Source organism: Ricinus communis, chromosome 10 (genome assembly GCF_019578655.1).
Source record: "Ricinus communis isolate WT05 ecotype wild-type chromosome 10, ASM1957865v1, whole genome shotgun sequence".
NCBI lineage: Eukaryota > Viridiplantae > Streptophyta > Magnoliopsida > Malpighiales > Euphorbiaceae > Ricinus > Ricinus communis.
In genome coordinates, this window is record NC_063265.1 from 16,230,050 (window position 1) to 16,251,491 (window position 21,442).

Below are 21,442 nucleotides of genomic sequence, written 5' to 3' on the forward strand. Positions count from 1 at the left end.
TAATAACATTTTATTAGTTATTATTGTAATATGTTAAATGACTTTTAAGAGTTTAAATTATTTTTAAACGCATTCTATTTTATAATACTATTTCTATGTGACAAATTAATAAAAATAGCTTATGATAATAAAAAATGCTATAATTAATTTTATTTAATTCAATCGAATTTATTATTAAAAATTAATAGAATTATATGAATTCAATTAAAGAATTTAATTTTTAACAAAAATAATACTATCTAATAAATAAAACAATCAAATTAGTTATTAACTTATAAAAAATAATTTTAAAATATAGCTGATAAAATTAACCATCGAATAAAATTAAATTATTTGTTTTAAAATTTTACAAACTAGATGATAGAGCTATTAAATTGAAATAATAAAGTAGTTTTCTTTTAATAAAGTGAAAACCGCCGTATCATCCACCTTCTTTTGACTTGATCTATTTTTAAGAAATTGTCTTTTAATATTAAAAAATAATCTTATAATATATTATACTTAAATAGATAAAAATTGAAATAAATGAAGATAGAATATTACCATTTTCTTAATAAAATAAAACTCTTGCCATGAAGATGATTTTTGTATATGCTGATATTTTGTTGATAAATTATGAAGATATTATAATTTTATAAGAGTAAAAATATATTACCTGGTAAAAATACAATCACAAGACAAAACTCGTATAGATATAACCGCAACACAGAAAACTAATTAAAAGAAGTCAAATACACTAGATTTATAAATAATAAATACTATCAAATTTTAAATAATTAAATGCGTGTTATTTATATAATGATATTAAATAAAATAACTATTTATACATGTAAACTATTTATATATAATAGTGATATTTATATCTAAATTAAGTAAGGACAAAAGTAACCCCTAAATTGAATTCGAGCTACACGTGTCATAACAGCATGAAACCATGTGTCTTTCTGAAACACAGGAAGGAAATATTATTTGCAGAATATTCTATTCCATAAATGTAAATATAGTAGACAGCCACAGGCCTATAGCGACAAACAAATTCATGTCCAAAATCAGGTCTATACTATGTTGGCAAATTTTATTTAAATCACAACTCATTTCCTTTGCTTCACACGTGTTAGACAGAGTGCTCTCCTCCTCCTCTTCTTCTTCTTCTTCTTCTTCTTATCGTTAACATTGATCGACAATTTCATTAGAAACAATGGCTAGGCAAAGGCAGCTCCTTGTCGTCGTATCCACGTTTGCTCTTATCGTCGGAGGATTATTTAGCTGCGGTGTTTGTTACACACGACCACCGCCGCGAGAAAACATATATGTACAACAAATAGAAAAAGACGATGATTCTACTCCACAACAGGTAACGACATTGCCTTCTGTTTTGATTAATTAATTAATGCTAAACCTTCTTGACTGTGATCGTGCATATTGATAAATATATATTTATATTATATAAGTCTCAATTTTCATCTCTATTACAAAATTAGTGAATCCTGAACAAAAAGAACAGAAAAAGAAAAGGAACTGCGTCTGGCAATCTGAATGAATAGATTTGGTGTTGAGGAAGCTGGATTTGGTTTTGTATTAGATTACCAAAAGTAAGAAACATGCATTTGTTTAATTTGTTACGTTTCAGAAAAATTAAGAGAGAGAAGTGATGAAAAGTGTAATGGTGACAGGGATGCAGTAATATTATAGCTCAACCAAGTCAAATGGTTGGCCAGATCCTAGTCATTGATAATTAGAGAGTAATTAGCTCCTAATTATATGTCTGCTAAATATATATATTCCACCGTTAACTATAATTATGCTACAAATACTACAGGTAGTATTAAATTTTAAGATTTTTTACTCGAATAAATGGATTGAGATGATTCCTTTCGTTTCTTGTTTAGTTGGATGTCGATTAATATTTTAATTTGAATCAATATGTATTATTAATTGATGAGAGTAAATTATGAGATTTTTTTCCTTATTTTGTATAGACTACTATCTTCAAATTAATTTTTCAGATTTTGATTTATGCTAATATGCTATGTTCCTATTATATGACAGAAATTAGTGGATTGTCTTACTTTATTTGAATTTCTTCCAAATACGTGCATTTAGTTTGTTCTATATATGACTTTAAGATACGTCATCCCTCCCAAAATATGTTCCATCTTCTATTTACATTAATTTTGTTGTGCCAACTTATTCCTTTTTCACTATACAAAAAATTTTAATCATCGATATTCAATTTAATAAATCTAGTACACTGCATGAGGACTGGAAGATGTATTCAATTAGAACTTATAATTTTGAAATAAATAGAATGATTAAAAATTTAATTATAGGTGATAATATATATATATATATATATATATATATATCTTAATAAATTAAGAGTATCTTTGTTGACTACAAATTAAAAATTTCACCAAAAAAAGGAAATATATTTTTGAGAGATGGAGGGAGTACTATGTATTCTGTCCAGCCAACTCTAGTTTAGCATTCAATCATTATATTGGCTCGAAGTTAATTAATTTAAGATATTGATTGTCATTATTTTAAATTCTAATAATTCTTCCTTTCCACAGTCCGTAGGCAAATTAATACCTTCACCAGTTAATTCCGCAAATGATTCCTTTTGTACGCACAAAAAATTTGATCTCAAAAAATGATCATAATATTACATTTATTTTATTAAAAATTTGGAACTTATTTGGAATTCTTGTTAGATGAAGAAAAAAGACAAATTTAGATTTTTTTATTTAATTGATGATATTTTCACAAACTGTTTTTCACAAACATAGTTTTGAAAATAATCACTTGTCAATGTTTTCTTTCAAAACTTACTTTTAAAACTGAAAAGTGAGTTTGTTTTTCTCAAAAAAAAAAAAAAGAAACTAGTTTGAAAGATGCAATAGTTATAAAAGTTTCAAATTTAACTTTTAATCAGATAAAAAATATTAATTAACTGGCCATGTATATAAGTTTATGAGTTAGATTCTCTTTTCACATAGAAATATCAGTGAATTGTTATAATAGATATAACTCGCACACACATATATTTTAATTATTTTTAATAAATGGAACTATTATTTTAATTGGCGCATCATTTAATAATTTAAATATTTTCTTAATAATGTAGTCACATATTCTATTTGTAAAATTAATAAATATATATCAATTATCTATTGTCTTATTGTATAGTAAGAGATATATAGCTGGACTAAGCAATAATATTTCAAGTCAAGAATTCAATATTTCAATATTGAGAACTCTTGCATGCTAAAAGGATTCCATAAATTGGGAAAATACATAAATCTGTTTTGTGCATTAGGTGATTAAATCCTCACCGAACATTGAGCTGAACTTCTGTCGCAGGTCCATACATCAGTGGTTGGTGAAAATAAAATGAGAATAACATGGATAACAAAGAATCTAGCTCCAGCAATAGTAAGTTATGGTACATCTTCAGGACAGTACACAACTTCTGTAAACGGGGTTACATCTACCTATCGTTACCTCACCTATAAATCAGGCCACATTCATGATGTAGTCATTGGCCCACTCACCCCAAACACAGTTTACTACTATCGTTGCAGCTCCAATTCAGCTCGGGAATACAGTTTCAAAACACCACCTGCCCAATTCCCTATCAAATTCGTTGTTACGGGTAGGTAGATGTGTCAGACCATCTATTCTTTATACGTATACATCTAGAATAGGCGAGTCAAAACCTTAATTGTATACACATGTATATGTTGTTGTGTGCAGGTGATCTAGGACAAACAGGTTGGACCAAGACAACCCTCGAACACATATCGAAGTCTGAATATGATATGTTACTTCTACCAGGAGATTTGTCATATGCTGATCTAATTCAACCTTTGTGGGATTCATTTGGGCGATTGGTGGAGCCAGTGGCGAGCCAGCGTCCGTGGATGGTCACACAAGGCAATCACGAGGTCGAAAAATTCCCAGTTCTACACACCACCCCCTTTACAGCCTACAATGCTAGATGGCATATGCCATTTGAAGAAAGTGGGTCATATTCCAATCTATACTATTCCTTCAATGTTGCTGGTGTACATGTGATTATGTTGGGGTCATACACTGATTTTGATTCAAATTCACCTCAGTATAAGTGGTTACAGGCAGATTTAGGCAAGATTGATAGGTCAAAAACTCCATGGGTTGTGGTACTAATTCATGCACCATGGTATAATTCTAATACTGCTCATCAGGGTGAGTCTGAGTCAGTAGATATGAAGAAATCCATGGAAGGCCTGCTTTATCAAGCTCGTGTGGATGTTGTTTTTGCCGGACATGTGCATGCGTACGAGCGATTTGTAAGCCCTCTTCTACCCTTTATTTGACATATCTGTTTCAATTACTCGTTTATTTATGTGAATCAATTTTATTTTGATAAAAAGATTCTGTATGATAACTATTTATTGTTTAGTAGTAAGTTTTATCTCTATGTCATGTTGAATGTTGTCTTTCTTGTCTCTTAGACTCGTGTTTACCAAGATAAAGCAGACAATTGCGGTCCTGTTTATATAACAATTGGGGATGGTGGCAATCGTGAAGGCCTTGCCAGAGAGTAAGTTCGTCTCTAGCATACTACATTTAGTCTTGAAAGATATCATGTTATCAGAAACATAGGACTAAAAAATCCTGAAGAAAGTACATAAGAAGTTTAATGAATAAATAGCAGTAATTAGTTTAATTATCTACTGTTCTGGCTCATTTGATTACAAATTTGAGTGGAACTATCAAGGAATAGAAGTGATGTAATAGATAATTCTTGTTCTGCAGGTACATAGACCCAAAGCCAGAAATTTCAATATTCAGAGAGCCAAGTTTTGGGCATGGACAACTTGAAGTAGTCAATGCAACTCATGCACAATGGACATGGCATAGAAATGACAATGATGAACAAGTTCCAAGTGACTCAATCTGGCTTACAAGTCTCTCTTCTAGTCCTGCCTGTAAAATCTGAAAATGCATCTGCCTAGTAGCTAGATAAGGCTAGAAAATCTCTCACAGAAAAAGATTGATTTTTTTTTTTTTTTTTTTGAAAAAAAAAGGTCCTCATTGCTAGGAAAGTAGAATAAAAGATGTAGGAATTAAGTAAACAGGTAAACAGGGCTTTTAATTTATGAACATTTTATCTATTGAAATTCTTTAAATTATTTTATTAAAGTTGTTCTCAGGCGAATGTGGTCCTGATGCTGATTGTCCATGCAGCTTTGTTTGGTGCTTTGTGGCAATGTTGAAATTGGGTAATTGAAGACATGCTTTCATCATTATTTGTGCTTACCAAATTTGCACAATGACTGAATAAGTAGTGGTCTTGGCTTGCATGAATATGGATAAGTCATTCTTATGAAAATAAACAAAATTGAGGGAACAAAAGATGGATTTTAATGTAGTAGAGGTCAGTTATTGCTTCTGAATGAAGAAAAGGCTTCTTCTTCTTTTCTTAATTCATAGTAGAGGCTTAAAATACCCTGTGATGCGTAGGAGATATTGCTAGAAAAAGGGCTAACATTTTACCTATAAAAGATTTATCAACTGGAGATTAGTACTTATGGTGCTGGGATGTAAATTTTTTTGCTTTCAATGACCAAGTGACCACTAATTAAGGCTTATAAAACTTGCCACTTAATGCTAGAAATATGAGATTGTGGGCTATAAATTTCTGGATAGTTAAGGGGCTAAGGACCATATATAACTCATACAAATTTAGGTCATGGCCCTATTCACAATTTTAACCCATCTGCATTATTAGCCACATGTCATTTTTCTGCTTTTACCTGTTAATAAAAAAGATTCATACTATTCTGTAAAGTACACTTTCGGACTGTTAACTAGTAATTTTTGGGCGAAGATCTTGGCCATTACTCTCGTCAAAATCCTATCTTAGGATTAAATTACTAAATAAATTTTCTACTCTACAGTTTGTTTTTAAATCTAAAACATAATTTTTGTACTTATTTTTAAATCTAACATATAATTTTCATTTTTTCAGTATTAATAATATATTTTAATATTAATGTTAAATTTTAACTTTTAATTATCAACCAAAATTTACTGATATTACTACAATTTCAGTGAGGAAAAAAAATTGAAATAGTGTAGTCTTTTTTTCTCTTACTATTGATGCTTATTAGATTATTTATTTATTTACTCAAATGCTATTATTTTTAATTATAGAATTAGTTAACAACTCTAATGCTAAGTTAATTTTTTATTGTATTTTATTATTGTCGTGGAAATTATTACATCAATATATTTTGATTCCAAAAAAATTAAAATTAATACTAGGAAGTGCTACTGAAATTTGAAAAATTAAAAATTACAAATATGAAAATAGATTCAAAATTTATGATTGATTTGGCAATTTAATATGAAAATTTTGTCCAATTCAAGAACAGTTTTGTGTTAGGACTTTTAACTTAAAAGACACTAAAATTAATTAAGCTGGAGTTCAAGTAATAAACTTTAAACTCGGAGGCATGTCAAATTGTATGAAGTAAAGAAGAGTTTGCAAGAGAGTTGAGTTTCTATGAATTATTACCAACACGAATGGTCCCTTAAAATGGCCACTCTTAACTTAGAAATTATGAAACCCTAAAGCTCTAAGCTCACGTGTAGAGGGGGGTTTCAATACACACTTTGCTTTTGCAACAACATCAATAATAATGTAAGGAAATATCATGATTAGCCATGCAGGGAATTGGCATTATTTGATATGATTAAAAATGACCTAAGAAAGAAGAACTCAAAAGGGGGTATTGCAATGGTGATGAGGTCATCCATAATGAGCCCATTTCCATATTATAAAAAAAAAAAAAAAAAAGTAACAAACAAGAAGAACATAAAATCCTTACCTGTGGGTCAATCAGGTATCTCACAAATAACTTTCTGCCAATATCTGATTTTCACCCCATTGTGTAAACTTGAAGGATTAAATCTGAAATTGTATTTTAGATCTTTTTAAGAGTCTTAAGAGAAGCCTTTCACGTGTGTAACATCATGCTGTCCAATCATATCCCACGGGTCAACTTCTCGGTTCTCTTGTAGGGTGATGCAATCATATCTCCCTTCTTTTCCTTTTTTCTTGTTTTTGGATTTATTTACTGCTCAATTACAGGTTTAATCTCATTATTTGAAAGTTGACAATCTTGGTTTTTAAAATTCATTCATTGCCATAGAACCATTTTAGTGACATTTACCATAATTTTTTTATAAATTTAATAGATCCTTTCATTTTTTTAAGTTATAAAAAGAAAATAAAAATAAAAATTATAAATTTATTCAAATTTTAGATATATATATATTTTTATATTTTTGACTAAATATATATTTTAAATTATATTAATTAGTCAATTCAATATTTTAGTTTTTAATTTGATCTAACTGATACTTGAATTTTATTTTTTAATATTTAAATACTTTTAATTTTTAATTTAATTAATATATAATTCGATTTTATTTTTTAGTAATCTTTAAATATTTTTATACAATATAAGTAGAAGTATTAAATAAAGACACATATCAAAATATATTAAAATATTATAAAAAATAAATTAAAATATTAAACTAACTAAATAACTAAAATTTTTAAAAATATAAATATATTTACTTGGCCTGTGTCTTTTCTATTTTCAGTCAAAAGTAGGCGGCCGCAGGCCTAATACCCATTACATAACAAGAGAAAAGAACTTATTTTGGGATAAAAATGTTTAAAATCTCATATGAAGGATCAAAAAGGATATGAGAATCAAAATTCAGGCTCAATCTCATATTTGCCAACCAATCAGCACCTGGTTTGTCTTCTGTTCTGTGTAGGCATGAAAGATCCTGAAGCATACGATCAATTTCTTGGAGCAGGGCCAACAGCCTTCTTCCTGACTGACTGCCTATGATGATACTGAACATTTGTTGTCATTTATTATATTCTTTAAACAAATATGAAGTGGAGAATAGAATCCTTGTCTATAGTTAGAAAACTAAATTTTACTCATTATTTTAATATTAATAAATATACTATAAATTTTTATATAATATTATTAATTTTTAATTTTTATTGACATTAAGACAATTAATATTTATAGAAAAAATTACTATATATAATAAAATATAAAAAATTTATATTTAAAATTTCTTTTTGCTACACTTTAATTCCTGACATTAATATTGTAATCTACCGTTATTTCTTAAAGATTTTACACTTCATAAATTAAATGCACAAGGCCATACACGTGCTAATTTTGAAGCAACAAAAGTTAAAATATATATTAGACTGATCTTCGGATTTTAATGATTTCTTATTCTTCTTCTTCTTCTTCTGTCTTTTTTCTTTTTGGTAAATTTGAAATTTGAAGAAGGTAATTTGCCCAGCTGGGAGAGTCTGCATAATTGTATTTATAGGCAATGTAGAGGGATGATGATGGTGGTGGTGGTGGTGGTGGTGGTGATGGTGATGGGTACTCATGAATGCTGCTCCCTGTTTAATCTGTGGCCATGCAAGATCTCTTGAGCACTGCCATACACATTTATGATAAAACACAGCCCCTAACCCTAACCCATTCTCCTCTCTCTCCCTCTCTCTACCCTTAAATCATTATACACAAATGTTCTTTTTGTCAAGGGGAGATTGAAGATTGCTGCAAAAAAAAAAAAAAAAAAAAGAGAAGAAAAAATTATTTAATAGGGGTTGATAGGATAGGATTATTACTAGGGGAAGAGAAAACCATTATTATTTGGGGCTTGCCATCATTGGCTGTTTCAGAACAGAGGGTAATAAACCCTAGCTACCTCCTCCATTCACACTTAACCCCAATTTTACTTACCTATTGCACTTTTTGGACAGACCCCTTTTGCCCCCCTACCCTATCCTTTGGTTTGACTGGTTTTTAGTTTGAATTGCAGATAGGTAACACACTGACTAGGCACATGTCAACCCTTCCACTTCCCCTAATATTTAAAAAGAAAAAAATTGATGTCCAAATATAATATACTCAGATCCTATTATTTATATTCCTGTGATACCAATAATAATAATTCATTATTCTTTCTGTAAGTTGCCCAACTGACCTTGGCAAGTACATGAAGCAGAGCCTTGTTGTTGTGAGGATAATTTTGAACAGAGCCATGAGTTTAATAGTTTTACTCCATTTAGATTTTGGAGCACATATCCATTATCATTGCTTGTGTTTGTAAATCAATTATTGCAGCTAGCTGGTCTTTCAAATATACATTTCCCAACCCTTCTTGTTCTGAGAAGAAAAAAAAGAAATTATTATTAGTCCTCCCCTTAAGAATCAAAACACATTCAATCATGTTTTGTAGGATTCTCGTGAAGAATCTATTGTCCTAGTTTTGTTGTGTATCTGACATTTCAGACAAGCTCAGCCACTCTAGTTCAAAATATAAATTGGTTTGTCTCATTTTTATTTTTGTCTTTATAGTCTCCAATTCTCCCCCTCCTCTTCTTTTGGAAACGCTTTTTTGTTTCTCTATTTTTCTAATAGCATAAAAATTGCAGAAATTAGATTTCTTACCTTCTCTAATTCTATCTATTTAAACGGGTTATACAGAATTCTAACTATAAATCACCCTTATCAGAATTACATTTCTTATCAAATTTACTAACTCAAAATAGAAATATTTAATCTTTTAAAAAAGATCTTTAAAAAATAATCCTCAATACGAGCTTAATATACTTCAGGATTGTGATGGTTGAGTTAGGTAAATATTAAATGTGTCGAAATATTTAAGATAAAAAAATGAAAATAAATCACATATGTTAGCTTGTCTAACCATGTACATCTTTTCTTGCTAAACCCACATATAAGTACATGAATTATTCGGTTTTGTTTCGATTGATCTTTATTCATCTGTTGCATCTTAAGTCGTTCTTGTACTTTTATTTTTATAATTACTTAATTCTTATATTGACATTACATGCATATTTTTAGGTGTCGTTATTTATATATTTTTATGTAATAAAATTATCGGCTCAATCACTAATAAAAATAAAAACAATATAGTTTCTATTAAAAAAAATCAATAGCTAGTGAAGTTGTAGATGAATAGCTAAGTGATTCTAGCAAAGTACAAAATCAATATTCATTCTCCCTGCCGTTATAAATTTGTAAATATTATTGTCTAATTTGATCTCTCTAAAGAAATCACATTTTATCTTTTATCTAATTCTTCATATATTCTTTTTATTTTCTTTATCTTTATTTCTATTTCTATCATTATGTTAAATTTGCTAAATATAATGGACACATGCACCATTAGAGATGGCAATGACTAAAGTCAATCGACTATGATATTACAAGTACATCATCCGAATGCAAAGAGGCGCCATCCGCTAACTGTTAGAATAGGTATAAGATGGAGGCAAAGCAGAGGGAGAAATCATGTTGTTTGGATGAGTTGTTTGATTGATTTCTTTTAATTAGCCTTCCCACAAAGCTTCGTTTTTTTTTTACCATTTTGAATTTTGCATTCTATTAACACAAGGATTCAATGAGTAAAAGATTAAAAAAAATGAGGATAACTTAAGAGGCAATAGATGAACAAAAGTAATTGAAAGAGACCTAAATATTAGTTTAGCTTTCTTTTCTGTATAGATTCACATATCAAGTCTATCTTTTGGTTTAACCCAAAGATCTAAACCGTCTATAGACAAGTCCAACATGCATGTCCCTTCTGTGTCCCGTTCATTACAAACATGTTTTCCACTTTATCATAAAAAGTAAGCCTAATGTATTTGCCTATATTGGTCATAGATATAGTGTTACAAATTGGATTGGGTTAATATATTAATCCTCTCTTATCTGACCAAAGTTAGGGGAAAAAAAAACTAAAAAAAAAAAAAACCTAAAGTGTTAAGAAGAAGACCCCAATTCACACCAACTTCTAAAAGCCAAGTTCTAGCTGTCTCCAAGAAGTAAAAATTAGCAAAAGTTGAATAACTGTAGTGCTTTGTTTGTTTCTCAAAAATATTTTGCACACGGTAATAATTTCTCAGTTAAATGAAAAAATAAGCTTAATTTTAAGAAAAATAACCTTAAATCTTGAAAAAGAAATCCATTTTTCGGGTGCAAGTTTGTATAAAGAAAATAACTTGGACAAAAATAATGCATATATATATATATGTTCTTATTATTCAAAACTCATCAAATAACATAAAAAAATAATATTTTTAAAACAAATTTCCTCCTAAAATGAAAACCATTCTTGGGGAACAAATTGCCTAAGTTACTTTCAAGAGGACATCATAGTAATAATAGAAATAGTAATGATAATAACAATAATAAATTATTACAACAACAATAATAATAATAAAGAACAATCATGTTCCTAGTAAGTACTAATTACAGAAGAAATCTCTTAGGGCATTTCCGTCATTTCAATGCTGCAAAATAACCCATTGAATAATAACCTGTCATTACATTAGATTACATTTATAGAGCTACTTACAGAATTAATGTCCAAAAAGGGCATTGAAGTCAGTTGAGAGAACAGCCCATTGAATAAAGAACCCATAAATACATTACATTAGACTTGATGGAGAGCCAGTTGCACAAGAAATCTCCTAAAGGGCATCTGAGTCATTTCAAGTAGAAGAGGCGACTGAATGAGAACCCATAATTACAATTAAAGAGGCAGGAAGTATGAAACTTAAGTGAAGTCTTGAATCGAAGGATTAAATGAACGAGCTCCACGAGGGGGTTATCAAAAAGGAATTAGAATTTATATGACAATTTTACCCCTCCATGATAGACCCATCCAAAAATACCCACCCTGTCAACTATGATGTTTCACGTTAAGGCACTCATAACCCATGAGGATTGAGGCTCAGGCTGGCCCAACTATCATCCTTCCTCTCCTTTCTCTCCTCCTTTTATCTCATTATCTCTCTCTCTCTATACATATATATGACTGACTATCTTATGATTTTACATGCCTTATATTTATGATTATAATAACGTAAAACAAAACAACATCAATGGTTTTTTCAACACAGTGCAAAAGCTGTGAGAGGGTAATATAGTTAAGAATTTCTTTTTCTTGCTTATAATTGCCCACTGGTTACAATATTTTGCCCCCAATTTAATCATAAAACCATATGTCATTACCATCTTTTCAATTTATCATAAGCTCAAGTCAGAAAAGTTCTTTTCTATTTCCTGTTTTTAATCATAATAAGTAGTAGTTCCCATCAATAATATCCACAAATATGTTATCATATTGCAACTTTATTATATTCTTTTTTTTCTAAAAATAAGATTTTCATTTGTCAATAAAGTAAAGAGGAGCATAATCATAGTACAAGGCGCACAGATGTTGCGAGATCAGCCATTTCAATTTTGCCATAAGGCGGATTATAATTGTGTGTATATATATATGTTGCCTTGTAAAGTTATTTTATTTTAATTTTCACTTTGTTACGTTAACACATAATGGGTTTGGATTTATTTATCTAATGGTAATTATTAACAAAAACAAAGCTTACTTTTATTTATAGTAATAAGAGAAAGAATTCCAGAAATACCCCTATGAATAGATAATATGATATGAGATGGTAGATATAATTGTTGTGAAGAATGAGAAATAAACAAGTGGGCAAAGTATAAGCAGGAAAACCGCCACTTTGGAAGAGGAACAGTGGAAAATTACGGCAAGGAAAAATGATTATTGGCAACAGTTGCCAAACCGAGAAATAATGTTGGAAAGTGAAAAACAAAAGAGTGATATAATGTGAAGCAGAAGAAGAAGAAGTGTAAAAACAAAAGAGAATTATTGATGATGAGGAGGGGTGAGGAGGGTGGTGATGATGGTTCGAACCAATCCAAACCATCATTGCGAATCTTGGGGACGGCCTAGCCCACCATCATTTTACAAGGCCTAGGGCTTTAAATTTTAAAATCCCATTATTGACCACCCTTTCAGAAACCAGAATAGACAACCCAGTGACCAAAATACCCTTCATTTCCCCATGAAAATTAAGACTAAAAAAAAAAAAAAAAAAACCCTTCCCTCCCATCATCATTCACATGACCTCATAAGTCATAACCTTCATCACCATCATCACACAAACACCCAAAAAACATTAAATTTTTTGCCCTTAACCGGCCGCCTTCCATGCTTACACATGCATGATTGTTGTGTCAGGAGAGAGAGGCATGTCTCCTCTCACAACCCATAATGCCTCTTCTTTTTCTCCTTTTCTTTTTTGTTTTCTCTCTTACTTACTCTACCCTTTTGCTCTATATATTAACAGTCTCTTTTGCTCCGTTTTGTCCCTCGCTAACCTCATTCACCAAAGCAAGGATTTCTGATTTCTTTTTTCTTTTTTCTTTTTTTTTTACATTACCCACTTCTACTACTACTACTTCTGCTGCTCCTGCTACTACTCCCACTGCTGCTACTAGTTGTTATAAGCCAGACATATTAGCTTCCTCGGCCAAGGCTCTCTAACCAACCACCTTCTAAAGGTGATCATTTTACCAAAGAGAATTAAAAAAGAAAAAAAAAAAGAAAGAAGAGAGGCCCACCTCTCTCTATATCTCTCTCTTTCTGTTATCTCTGTTCTTTGAATTTCTTCTTCTTCTTCTTCTTCTTTCTTTCACTAAGATAGGTAGACATGGTCGTTTACAATGGTTTCTTGTTGTGAGTTTTAGCTGGTTCTTTTTCTTTTTATATTCTCTACGAGTACATATGTGTACTCCTCATAAGGTTCCTTGTGTACATAACAAAAACAACCTTATGTTTTGAGGAGGGAATATCTGTTCTTTTTTTAAACATTCTCCCTATCTTTGGATTCTTTAATACTGATTTTCCTTGCACTTTTCCAGCTCTAAGGTTGTTTTCTTTATCTTCTCTTTTCTTTCTTTTCACTTAATAACTTTCGGCATATTCCTTTATATCAAGATTATACATTACATCACGTTACACTCTTTGATATTATCATGTACATATACATAACAGAGCAAGAACTACAGTGCAACAAATGTGGATCCTTTTTTTAGTGTAGACACACACTGAAGTTCACTCTATGGTCAGTCTGGTGAAAACCCTTTATCCTTTTCTTTCATGTTTGGGAAACCGAAAGAGACCAATTTGACGATGAGTACAGATTTGGACAAGCTCTTATTCCATCTCTATATTACTATATATCTCCTCTTCATTTTTATCTTCTAGACTACCCACTTGCTCTCTATACCATATTGAATCGTTTTTTGCCCCTCACTTGCCCTGCTTTCCTCTGTTGTTGTCTTTTGTTTTTTTGACTTAAGATTAATCAAGCAATCATGAGCTTGTAAACATTCTTTTATTGTATTTTGGACTCTTCCATTTTATCTAAATTGGTAAATCTAACACAATTTTTGTGTCTCTCCCTAGACGTGATTTATTTTTATTGTTTCTTTCTATTATTTTGAGGGCAATCTTTGTATTGTTTTATATAGATGTAATGTAAGCATTGTTTTGTCACGCATTTGCTTTTCCTTTTCTTTAAAAAGAATTGTTTCTTGACTACAATTTTCTATTATTTTATTAGCTTAAGATTATAGTTTAAAATTTCTGACCATGTAGAATATAGTATCACAATACTGTCTTCATGTGTCATAATACAATAAGTAACAGTGGCTTGGTGATACTTTTTTCTTCTGCCTTTTTTTTTTTTTTTTTTAAATAATGTTATTTCCATTAATAATATATTGTTGGTTTTGTTTCAGGGGCATTACAGGGAGTTTGAAAATTTGTGTATTCATAATCATGGAAAGACTGAACTCAAAGCTGTACCTGCAGAACTGCTACATAATGAAGGAGAATGAGAGGCTAAGGAAGAAAGCACAGCTTCTCAACCAGGAGAATCAAGCACTGTTATCTGAGCTGAAACAGAAACTCACTAAGACTAATTCAAAAGCCAATGCCTCCAACAACACTATTCCTGACCTCAATCTCAGCTCCACTTCTACTCAAAATCCTACCAATTCCAGCCCTAACTGATCCATCATCTGGGATAGAGTATCATGACCCCAGTAGGACTCTCTCTCTCTCTCTGCTCTTTTTTTTTTTTTTTTTTTTTTGTGTAAAACCATAGTCCCCAACAGTAGTAGTTTCTTCCAATTTCAGTCATATAGGACACTAGAAGTATCTCCTTATCAGGGTTACTTTTCACTTCCATTTTCATGTTTATCTTATCTTGCTTTTTTGAGGGGATTAAGATATGGATTTCTGAACTACAAGGATGTATCAGGATATCTGCTAGAAAGGAATATAATATTATTATAGTTTTTAGTTTTTCGTTCTGTATCTCTCTCCCTCTTTCTCTCTCACACAGACATACTTGAAATATTAAAAACAGAGTAAAAAGAAAACAAACAAAATGTGCAAACTTAAATTCATGTTGTATAATAATTCCCTAACTCACAAACGTGACTGAGATATATCAGACAACAAGAAGTCTTTTCTTCTCCATCCCAATTATTTCATTGAGTAATGACTGGTAATTTCACTTGTGCCCATTCTCTTGTATGCCTATGCTTGAAAAGAGGCAAATTCAGTAGAATAATAAAGCAACAGAAAGCAACCCACTTCAAATAATAAACTCTCGTGGAATATTCCAAACTGGTTTCATCAAACCCACTAAGTCTTATTTACTAAACAACAAAGATTATATTCAGTCACTACAGAAGTAGTTTCTTTCTTCTTGTTTTGGGGCACTAAAGAACAAGTATTATATTCAGTTTCATTCTTAGATAACCCTAGAAAAACCTCATCACAAAATAAAAATGGCAAGTATATATTAACTGAAAGTTGAAGGTCTACATAGTTGACAAGTAAACTTATGAGACCATATAATTTCTTGTGGCATAAGTTCCACTCTGCAGGGAACTTGAACCAGTTTGCAGTTAGTTAGGGACTTGATGATTGGAAGCCCAGCTCCACTACAAGCTACACTGTGGTAAGAAAGCCCACCATACCTAGATTGTTCTTCTTTATTTTCTTTTTTCCTTTTCTGCTTTATTTTATTTTATTTTTCAATGGGAATAAATAGAATAAAAAGAGAAAGCTGGATACAACAGGATTAGAAAGGGGGGCCTTTTCACATAGATTCTGTTTGATTGGAGGATCTAATCAAAGGTAACATCATCAAAAGATTCAGAAGAGGAAGTCAATGAGAATTAATATAAGTTTGAAAAGAAGTGGAAACTCACAAATATCAACTCATGGGCATGACCTAGACTGGGCTCATGGCATATACTGGTTGGTTGACCACCATATCCAGCAATAACAACATTTAAAAAAGAAAGTGTCTTATCAAAGCACAAATGAATATCTAAGTAAAAACCCACTTCCCCTCTAGAGCACTGCAGTTAACAGATCCCTCTCTGAGTCTACCAAATCCCTCAGGAAGCCATTTTGAAAAACAGAAAGAAGTCCAAGGAATGATGACTTGTATCTTCTTCGAAGACCTAGACAAGGATTATCTGACCAGAGAACTAAGTTCAAAACAACTACATACAGAGGAGTTGGGCAACTAATACTTGTTAAAGTTTCAAAGACAATGATTTCACCTCTATAATAATAATATCATACCTGATCTGCTCTATGAAGATTGCACTTCTCCAGCATAATTTAGATAGATTCTTTTTTTTTTTTTTTTGATAAACTGCTCGAAGTCTGGGCCATTAGATTAGAGTAATGCATATATATATTGCGCAACAAGGATTTGAGAAGCTAAGTTTTGCAAAATACTTATCATAATTTATGTGCTAATGTACTTGGGATTAGTTTTCAACAGTTCACTTACTGGATATAATCCATGTTCTTCGTAAATAACTGAACTCCCTTCTTCTCAGTGTAGGTGTTTGTTACATTTAAAAGGCACATTTTGCAGACTACCCCACTATCTAATTACATATTTTCTAACATATTTCATTTTATGAAGATGTATTTATATTAAATAGTTTTTAATCACAATTGACCAATAATAGATAGCACCTATCAGCATTATCATGCCACTTATTAAAAGAAAATATACATTGCGATATTATTAAATAGTCATGTGAATTTATATTCACCTAGTGCCACTTTATTTATCATATAATAATTTTTTAAATTAAATTTAATTATTTAAAAAAGAATCTGACTTTTGTCACTGTTCATTATTAAGATGAACCCAAATGACCGCAAGACAGCAATAGAGCAACACAGTTGTTTTTTATTTTAAATTCATTAAAGATTCAATAAATCATAGCAAGGAATAATTAATTTCTATATCTCATTATAAACGTGATACACATTATCAAAATTGATGGATGATTACTAGTAAATCTAGAATTTAAAGTCTCTTTAATGCTTAAAATCATAATCTCTCTTGAAGTTCTAGCCATCCCTATAAGTTCATAGCATGATTAATTTTTAAAAAGTTCCTATCGTGCAAAACGGGTTTACATAATTCAAATAATTATATGTTTAGTCTCTCAATTTATTTCAAATGATTGATTTCTTTTAAAATTAATAATTAAATATGACAACTTATTAAAAAATAATAAAGTGATATTTTTAAAAGGATGATTTTTAAATTTTTCTTAAATTATTGCGAATATGAATGAGAGAGGTAAAATTGTTCAACGGGTTAACAATTAAAATGAATTTATTAGTAATATAGCCTTAGGATAAATTTTATTTTATATATATTTTCTGAATCTTTTTTTCTCTAATCTCTACTTTTCTTATTTTTCATTTCTCTCTGTGTCAGAAATATTATATAGAGAGAACATCATAAATTAATAAAAAAAATTTTGTAATCTTAATTCTTAATCTCCAATTCATAAAAATTTAAATATTTTATTACAGTATAAAAGTCTAATGACTTACACATTTATATATAATGGACATATTTGTCACTTCATTATCTTTGCAATATATTATTACCACTTGTCTTTTATTTTACAAGTTAGTTTAACATAAAAAAAAAAATATTAGTATTTATAATGGTAATTTACTAAAAATATTATCTTATTATTTTTTTTACAAAATACCAACTTAATTATTAAGTTAAGAATTTAACCACTCGATTATTATCTTTTTAATAAGTTGAAACACAAAAAACATAATTATACTTTTGATATATAAAAATAAATTAATTTAATATTGTGTTTAGTCTAAATAAATTTATTTAAATTTATGTAGTTGGTAATAAATGAGAAATTAATTAAATTTCTATTTTATCAAATTCATAAGATTTATTACAATTAAACCAGATCCTATCAAAATTTGATATAAATTCTAAATTTATAATAGACTCTTTTTTTATCTTATCTAAAAAGGTCGGCTCCATGACCAACATGTTACAATAATAATTAATCAATAAATATGTGTAGAATTTCAATGATGCACATATTATATTTCCTGAATACTATTTACCTATTCAATCCAATGGAATTAAGAATCTTCATTGAAATTTGAAGATCTCATACCACAGGCAGATAGTGTAATTTTTTAATTGAAAGAAGAAAAGAAAATGGCAGAAGAAATGTGGTTCATGATTAATTTTGGAAGCAATAGGATATATATTAATTACTATGCATATTCATAATAAGAATAGGCTGACGTCATCAATGTCAAATCGTTAGAGCAAAAGTATATATATTGGGAAGTCAAAACAAGAAGCTATTTGCTTGTGCGCACACACACCTAGCATGAGAGCATGATTTCCCGATGCTGCTACCTGGGAGAGACAAAATTTATATACTTATATATAATAAAATCTCCTTACATCCATATTCTAAATATAAAAGTTTTAATTATAATTTAACTAATTATAAATAAGAATTTGAAAGTATTTGGTTTAGAGATTTAATAGAGTTGATAGCTGCATTTTACTGAACATTTATATTAGAGTTTGGTAAATACTTAAAACACATTAGCTGATTTTGTTTCTACTTTGTGAAAAATTCAAGTTATGAGTTCTTTGAAGAACTTTATGGACTTATGGACACTCGTGTTAGCGAATATAGACTTATCGCATCACATAGATCCTTAAGGTTAGTTATATGAAAGAGAACAAAGAACTTGTGATTTTTTTTATTATCAGATCGAAAATCCTACCTATATTTTCGTTTTGTTTGTTTCTTTTGTATCTTTTTTTCTAATTTCTGTCTAGTATGATTGTTTGATTTTATTTGGAGGGCATAAACACAAGTATTGAGTGGAAGTGCATGACCGATCCAATATTTGGATAAATGCGAAGAAAAAAATTAGTTGATTGAGTATTGATATCATTGTCGGAGTGATCGGGAACGAATCTTTTAGAGGAAGTAGGGAACAACGAGAATCGAGGCACTCTTAAATATTTTGATTCAAGATGTGCATAATTGGGATCTACATAATTCCTTATTCTTTTATGTATAAGGTTTGCTGATGACACAAGAATTGGTGTAAGGAATCATGAGAACGCAATTGACAAGCTTGATCGGTGGTATTCAGACTTGCTTGATGATCAAGCAACACAAGACGTAAATCCATGTGTGTAAGTGAGAAATCATATTGTTTCAATTAATCAAAGTATATACAAGCAGGAATGTGAGCATTTTCATGTTTGGCATGCATATAATGAAGTAATTTGGGTAGGAGTATTCTTAGGTAGGCCCACGCGAACTTCTCCTTGTTTTTTTATTAAGTTGGCTTATAAAACTTGGAACAACGAGAGTTATTAACTAGTCAACTCCTTTTCGATTCTTGATTTTACTTTAGTTTATGCATTTTTATTTATTTATTTATTTTTTCATATTTAGATTCTAGTTTCTTCTTCTAGTAGAATGAGGTATTCGCACTGTAAAAACTGCTTGTAACTGAATACTTGAGGATAAGTAGTAGTAAAATATTAAAATTTATATTATATTTAAATATAATATTCAATTTTATAAAAGACTATCTTATGTTCGGAATAAAAAAATAAAAAGGGATGAAAAATAGAAAAGAAAATAATAACTTTATGTTGTGTGGAATGGAAGACAAATAATAATAACAAACTTTTCGTCCATTTCTCTTTAAAATGGAGAGAAAATATATAATAGAAAAATGATGTGTTTGTTGTCATTTGGATTTAAAACATAATCAAATTATTATTATTGTGTGGGCACTTGTATTTAAAATGAAGAGTAAGATAATAAATTTGTTCATTCTTTCTTTCTGTGGTTTGTATAAAAATACATAAGTGATTTTAGTAATTCTTTTTTTCCTTTAGTGTGGATACAAATAAAGAAAGACCCTCAAAAGCTATGTGCCCAAACCCAAAGCATATAAAACGTAAAATGGCACCATCGCCGTTGCCGGGGATCGAACCCGGGTCACCCGCGTGACAGGCGGGAATACTTACCACTATACTACAACGACTTACTCATTTGATAAATTGAGAATTGACCCCTGTAATTTCATACGTACTATAACATAATAATTAAAACTTTTAATTTAGAACGTCATAATATACCTCATCAATTTTGTTTATTTTTAACAAAAAGTGAAATTTAACTTAAGTTGACCCATTTTAAACTCAAAAATTGGATTCAAGACCATAACTAATCCATTAATCATCCATTCATGTGAAACAACAACATAAATATAATTTAAAGGATTTATCTTTTTATAGTCTGTGAAATTTCTTTTTGTGATTTTTTTTGTCAATTTTGATGCTTGAATAAAGTATACCGTATTATCCGTGATTGATTTTATTTTTAATTAATTTTGTTGTTGACTTTGATATTTAAGTTTCTTTTGAAAAAATAATAAAAATATCCATGTTTTTCATTTCTACTAAAATACAGTATAATTTTTCTTTTTATTTTTACTACTTAAAAATATCAAATATATGGTGTTTTAACTTTTTTTTTTTTTAAAATACGGTATGGTTTTTTGATAAAACAACTAACCAAAAAACAATCTCACTGTATTCAAAAAGAAAAGAGAACTACAAAATAGTATTTTTGAAAAAAGAATTATACAATAAAAATGATAATTTTTTGTTGATTCTAATTTATAATCATGATGCTAACACACAATATTACTCATGATTAATTATTCATTTTCTTGTTGGAAAAAACAATTATGAATTACATACTAATGCTGAGCACTTAAAATATATTTTAAAAAGGATTTGACAAGCACATAAGCTGTATTTTAAAAAGATTATAATACTATTTTTAAAGTAAAGCTTTTATTTTCTTTTTCTCACTATTTTAAATCTTTATATCAATTGTTATATAAGGGTACATTTTTTTAGTAAATAAAATAGTTTATATAATACCTTTTAGAATCACCAGTAATAGTTGTTAGATATTTAGGCATGTTGCATGGATTTGTCTTCTTCTATGCTATGTATATATATATATATATTATATAATTTGATGAAATTTGCTGCTAT

The 21,442-nt window shown here is 29.5% G+C and overlaps 2 protein-coding genes and 1 non-coding gene across 6 annotated transcripts; 2 read left to right on the forward strand and 1 right to left on the reverse strand.

Annotated features, from left to right (window-relative positions):
* The first annotated feature begins 1,032 nt into the window (after positions 1 to 1,032).
* Positions 1,033 to 5,227, forward strand: LOC8267140 (probable purple acid phosphatase 20). The gene is made up of 5 exons (XM_002528679.3): positions 1,033 to 1,354; positions 3,364 to 3,655; positions 3,757 to 4,331; positions 4,497 to 4,585; positions 4,801 to 5,227. Exons 1-5 carry the CDS (start codon positions 1,199 to 1,201, stop codon positions 4,982 to 4,984), a joined length of 1,296 nt encoding a protein of 431 aa, XP_002528725.3. The 5' UTR covers positions 1,033 to 1,198; the 3' UTR covers positions 4,985 to 5,227.
* A 7,441-nt stretch (positions 5,228 to 12,668) lies between these two features.
* Positions 12,669 to 15,315, forward strand: LOC8267141 (protein LITTLE ZIPPER 3). 4 transcript variants are annotated; one of them, XM_048380000.1, is made up of 2 exons: positions 12,669 to 13,505; positions 14,748 to 15,315. In XM_048380000.1, the coding sequence occupies exon 2, from the start codon at positions 14,788 to 14,790 to the stop codon at positions 15,019 to 15,021; it is 234 nt and encodes a 77-aa protein (XP_048235957.1). In that variant the 5' UTR covers positions 12,669 to 13,505; positions 14,748 to 14,787; the 3' UTR covers positions 15,022 to 15,315. The 4 variants fall into 4 exon arrangements, with proteins under 4 accessions (XP_048235957.1, XP_002528726.1, XP_025014814.1 ...); XM_002528680.4 differs by lacking the exon at positions 12,669 to 13,505 and adding an exon at positions 13,534 to 13,872; XM_025159046.2 differs by lacking the exon at positions 12,669 to 13,505 and adding an exon at positions 13,906 to 14,068.
* A 5,031-nt stretch (positions 15,316 to 20,346) lies between these two features.
* Positions 20,347 to 20,418, reverse strand: TRNAD-GUC. The gene has a single exon. It is a non-coding gene; the product is annotated as a tRNA-Asp (tRNA).
* Positions 20,419 to 21,442: the final 1,024 nt, after the last annotated feature.

Bases quoted from the DNA above. Each gene is read 5' to 3' on its own strand.
- LOC8267140 (XM_002528679.3), top strand. From the start codon at position 1,199: ATGGCTAGGCAAAGGCAGCTCCTTGTCGTCGTATCCACGTTTGCTCTT. The intron at 1,355-3,363 runs GTAACGACATTG...CTTCTGTCGCAG, and splicing joins ATGATTCTACTCCACAACAG to GTCCATACATCAGTGGTTGG. The intron at 3,656-3,756 runs GTAGGTAGATGT...TGTTGTGTGCAG, and splicing joins TATCAAATTCGTTGTTACGG to GTGATCTAGGACAAACAGGT.
- LOC8267141 (XM_048380000.1), top strand. From the start codon at position 14,788: ATGGAAAGACTGAACTCAAAGCTGTACCTGCAGAACTGCTACATAATG.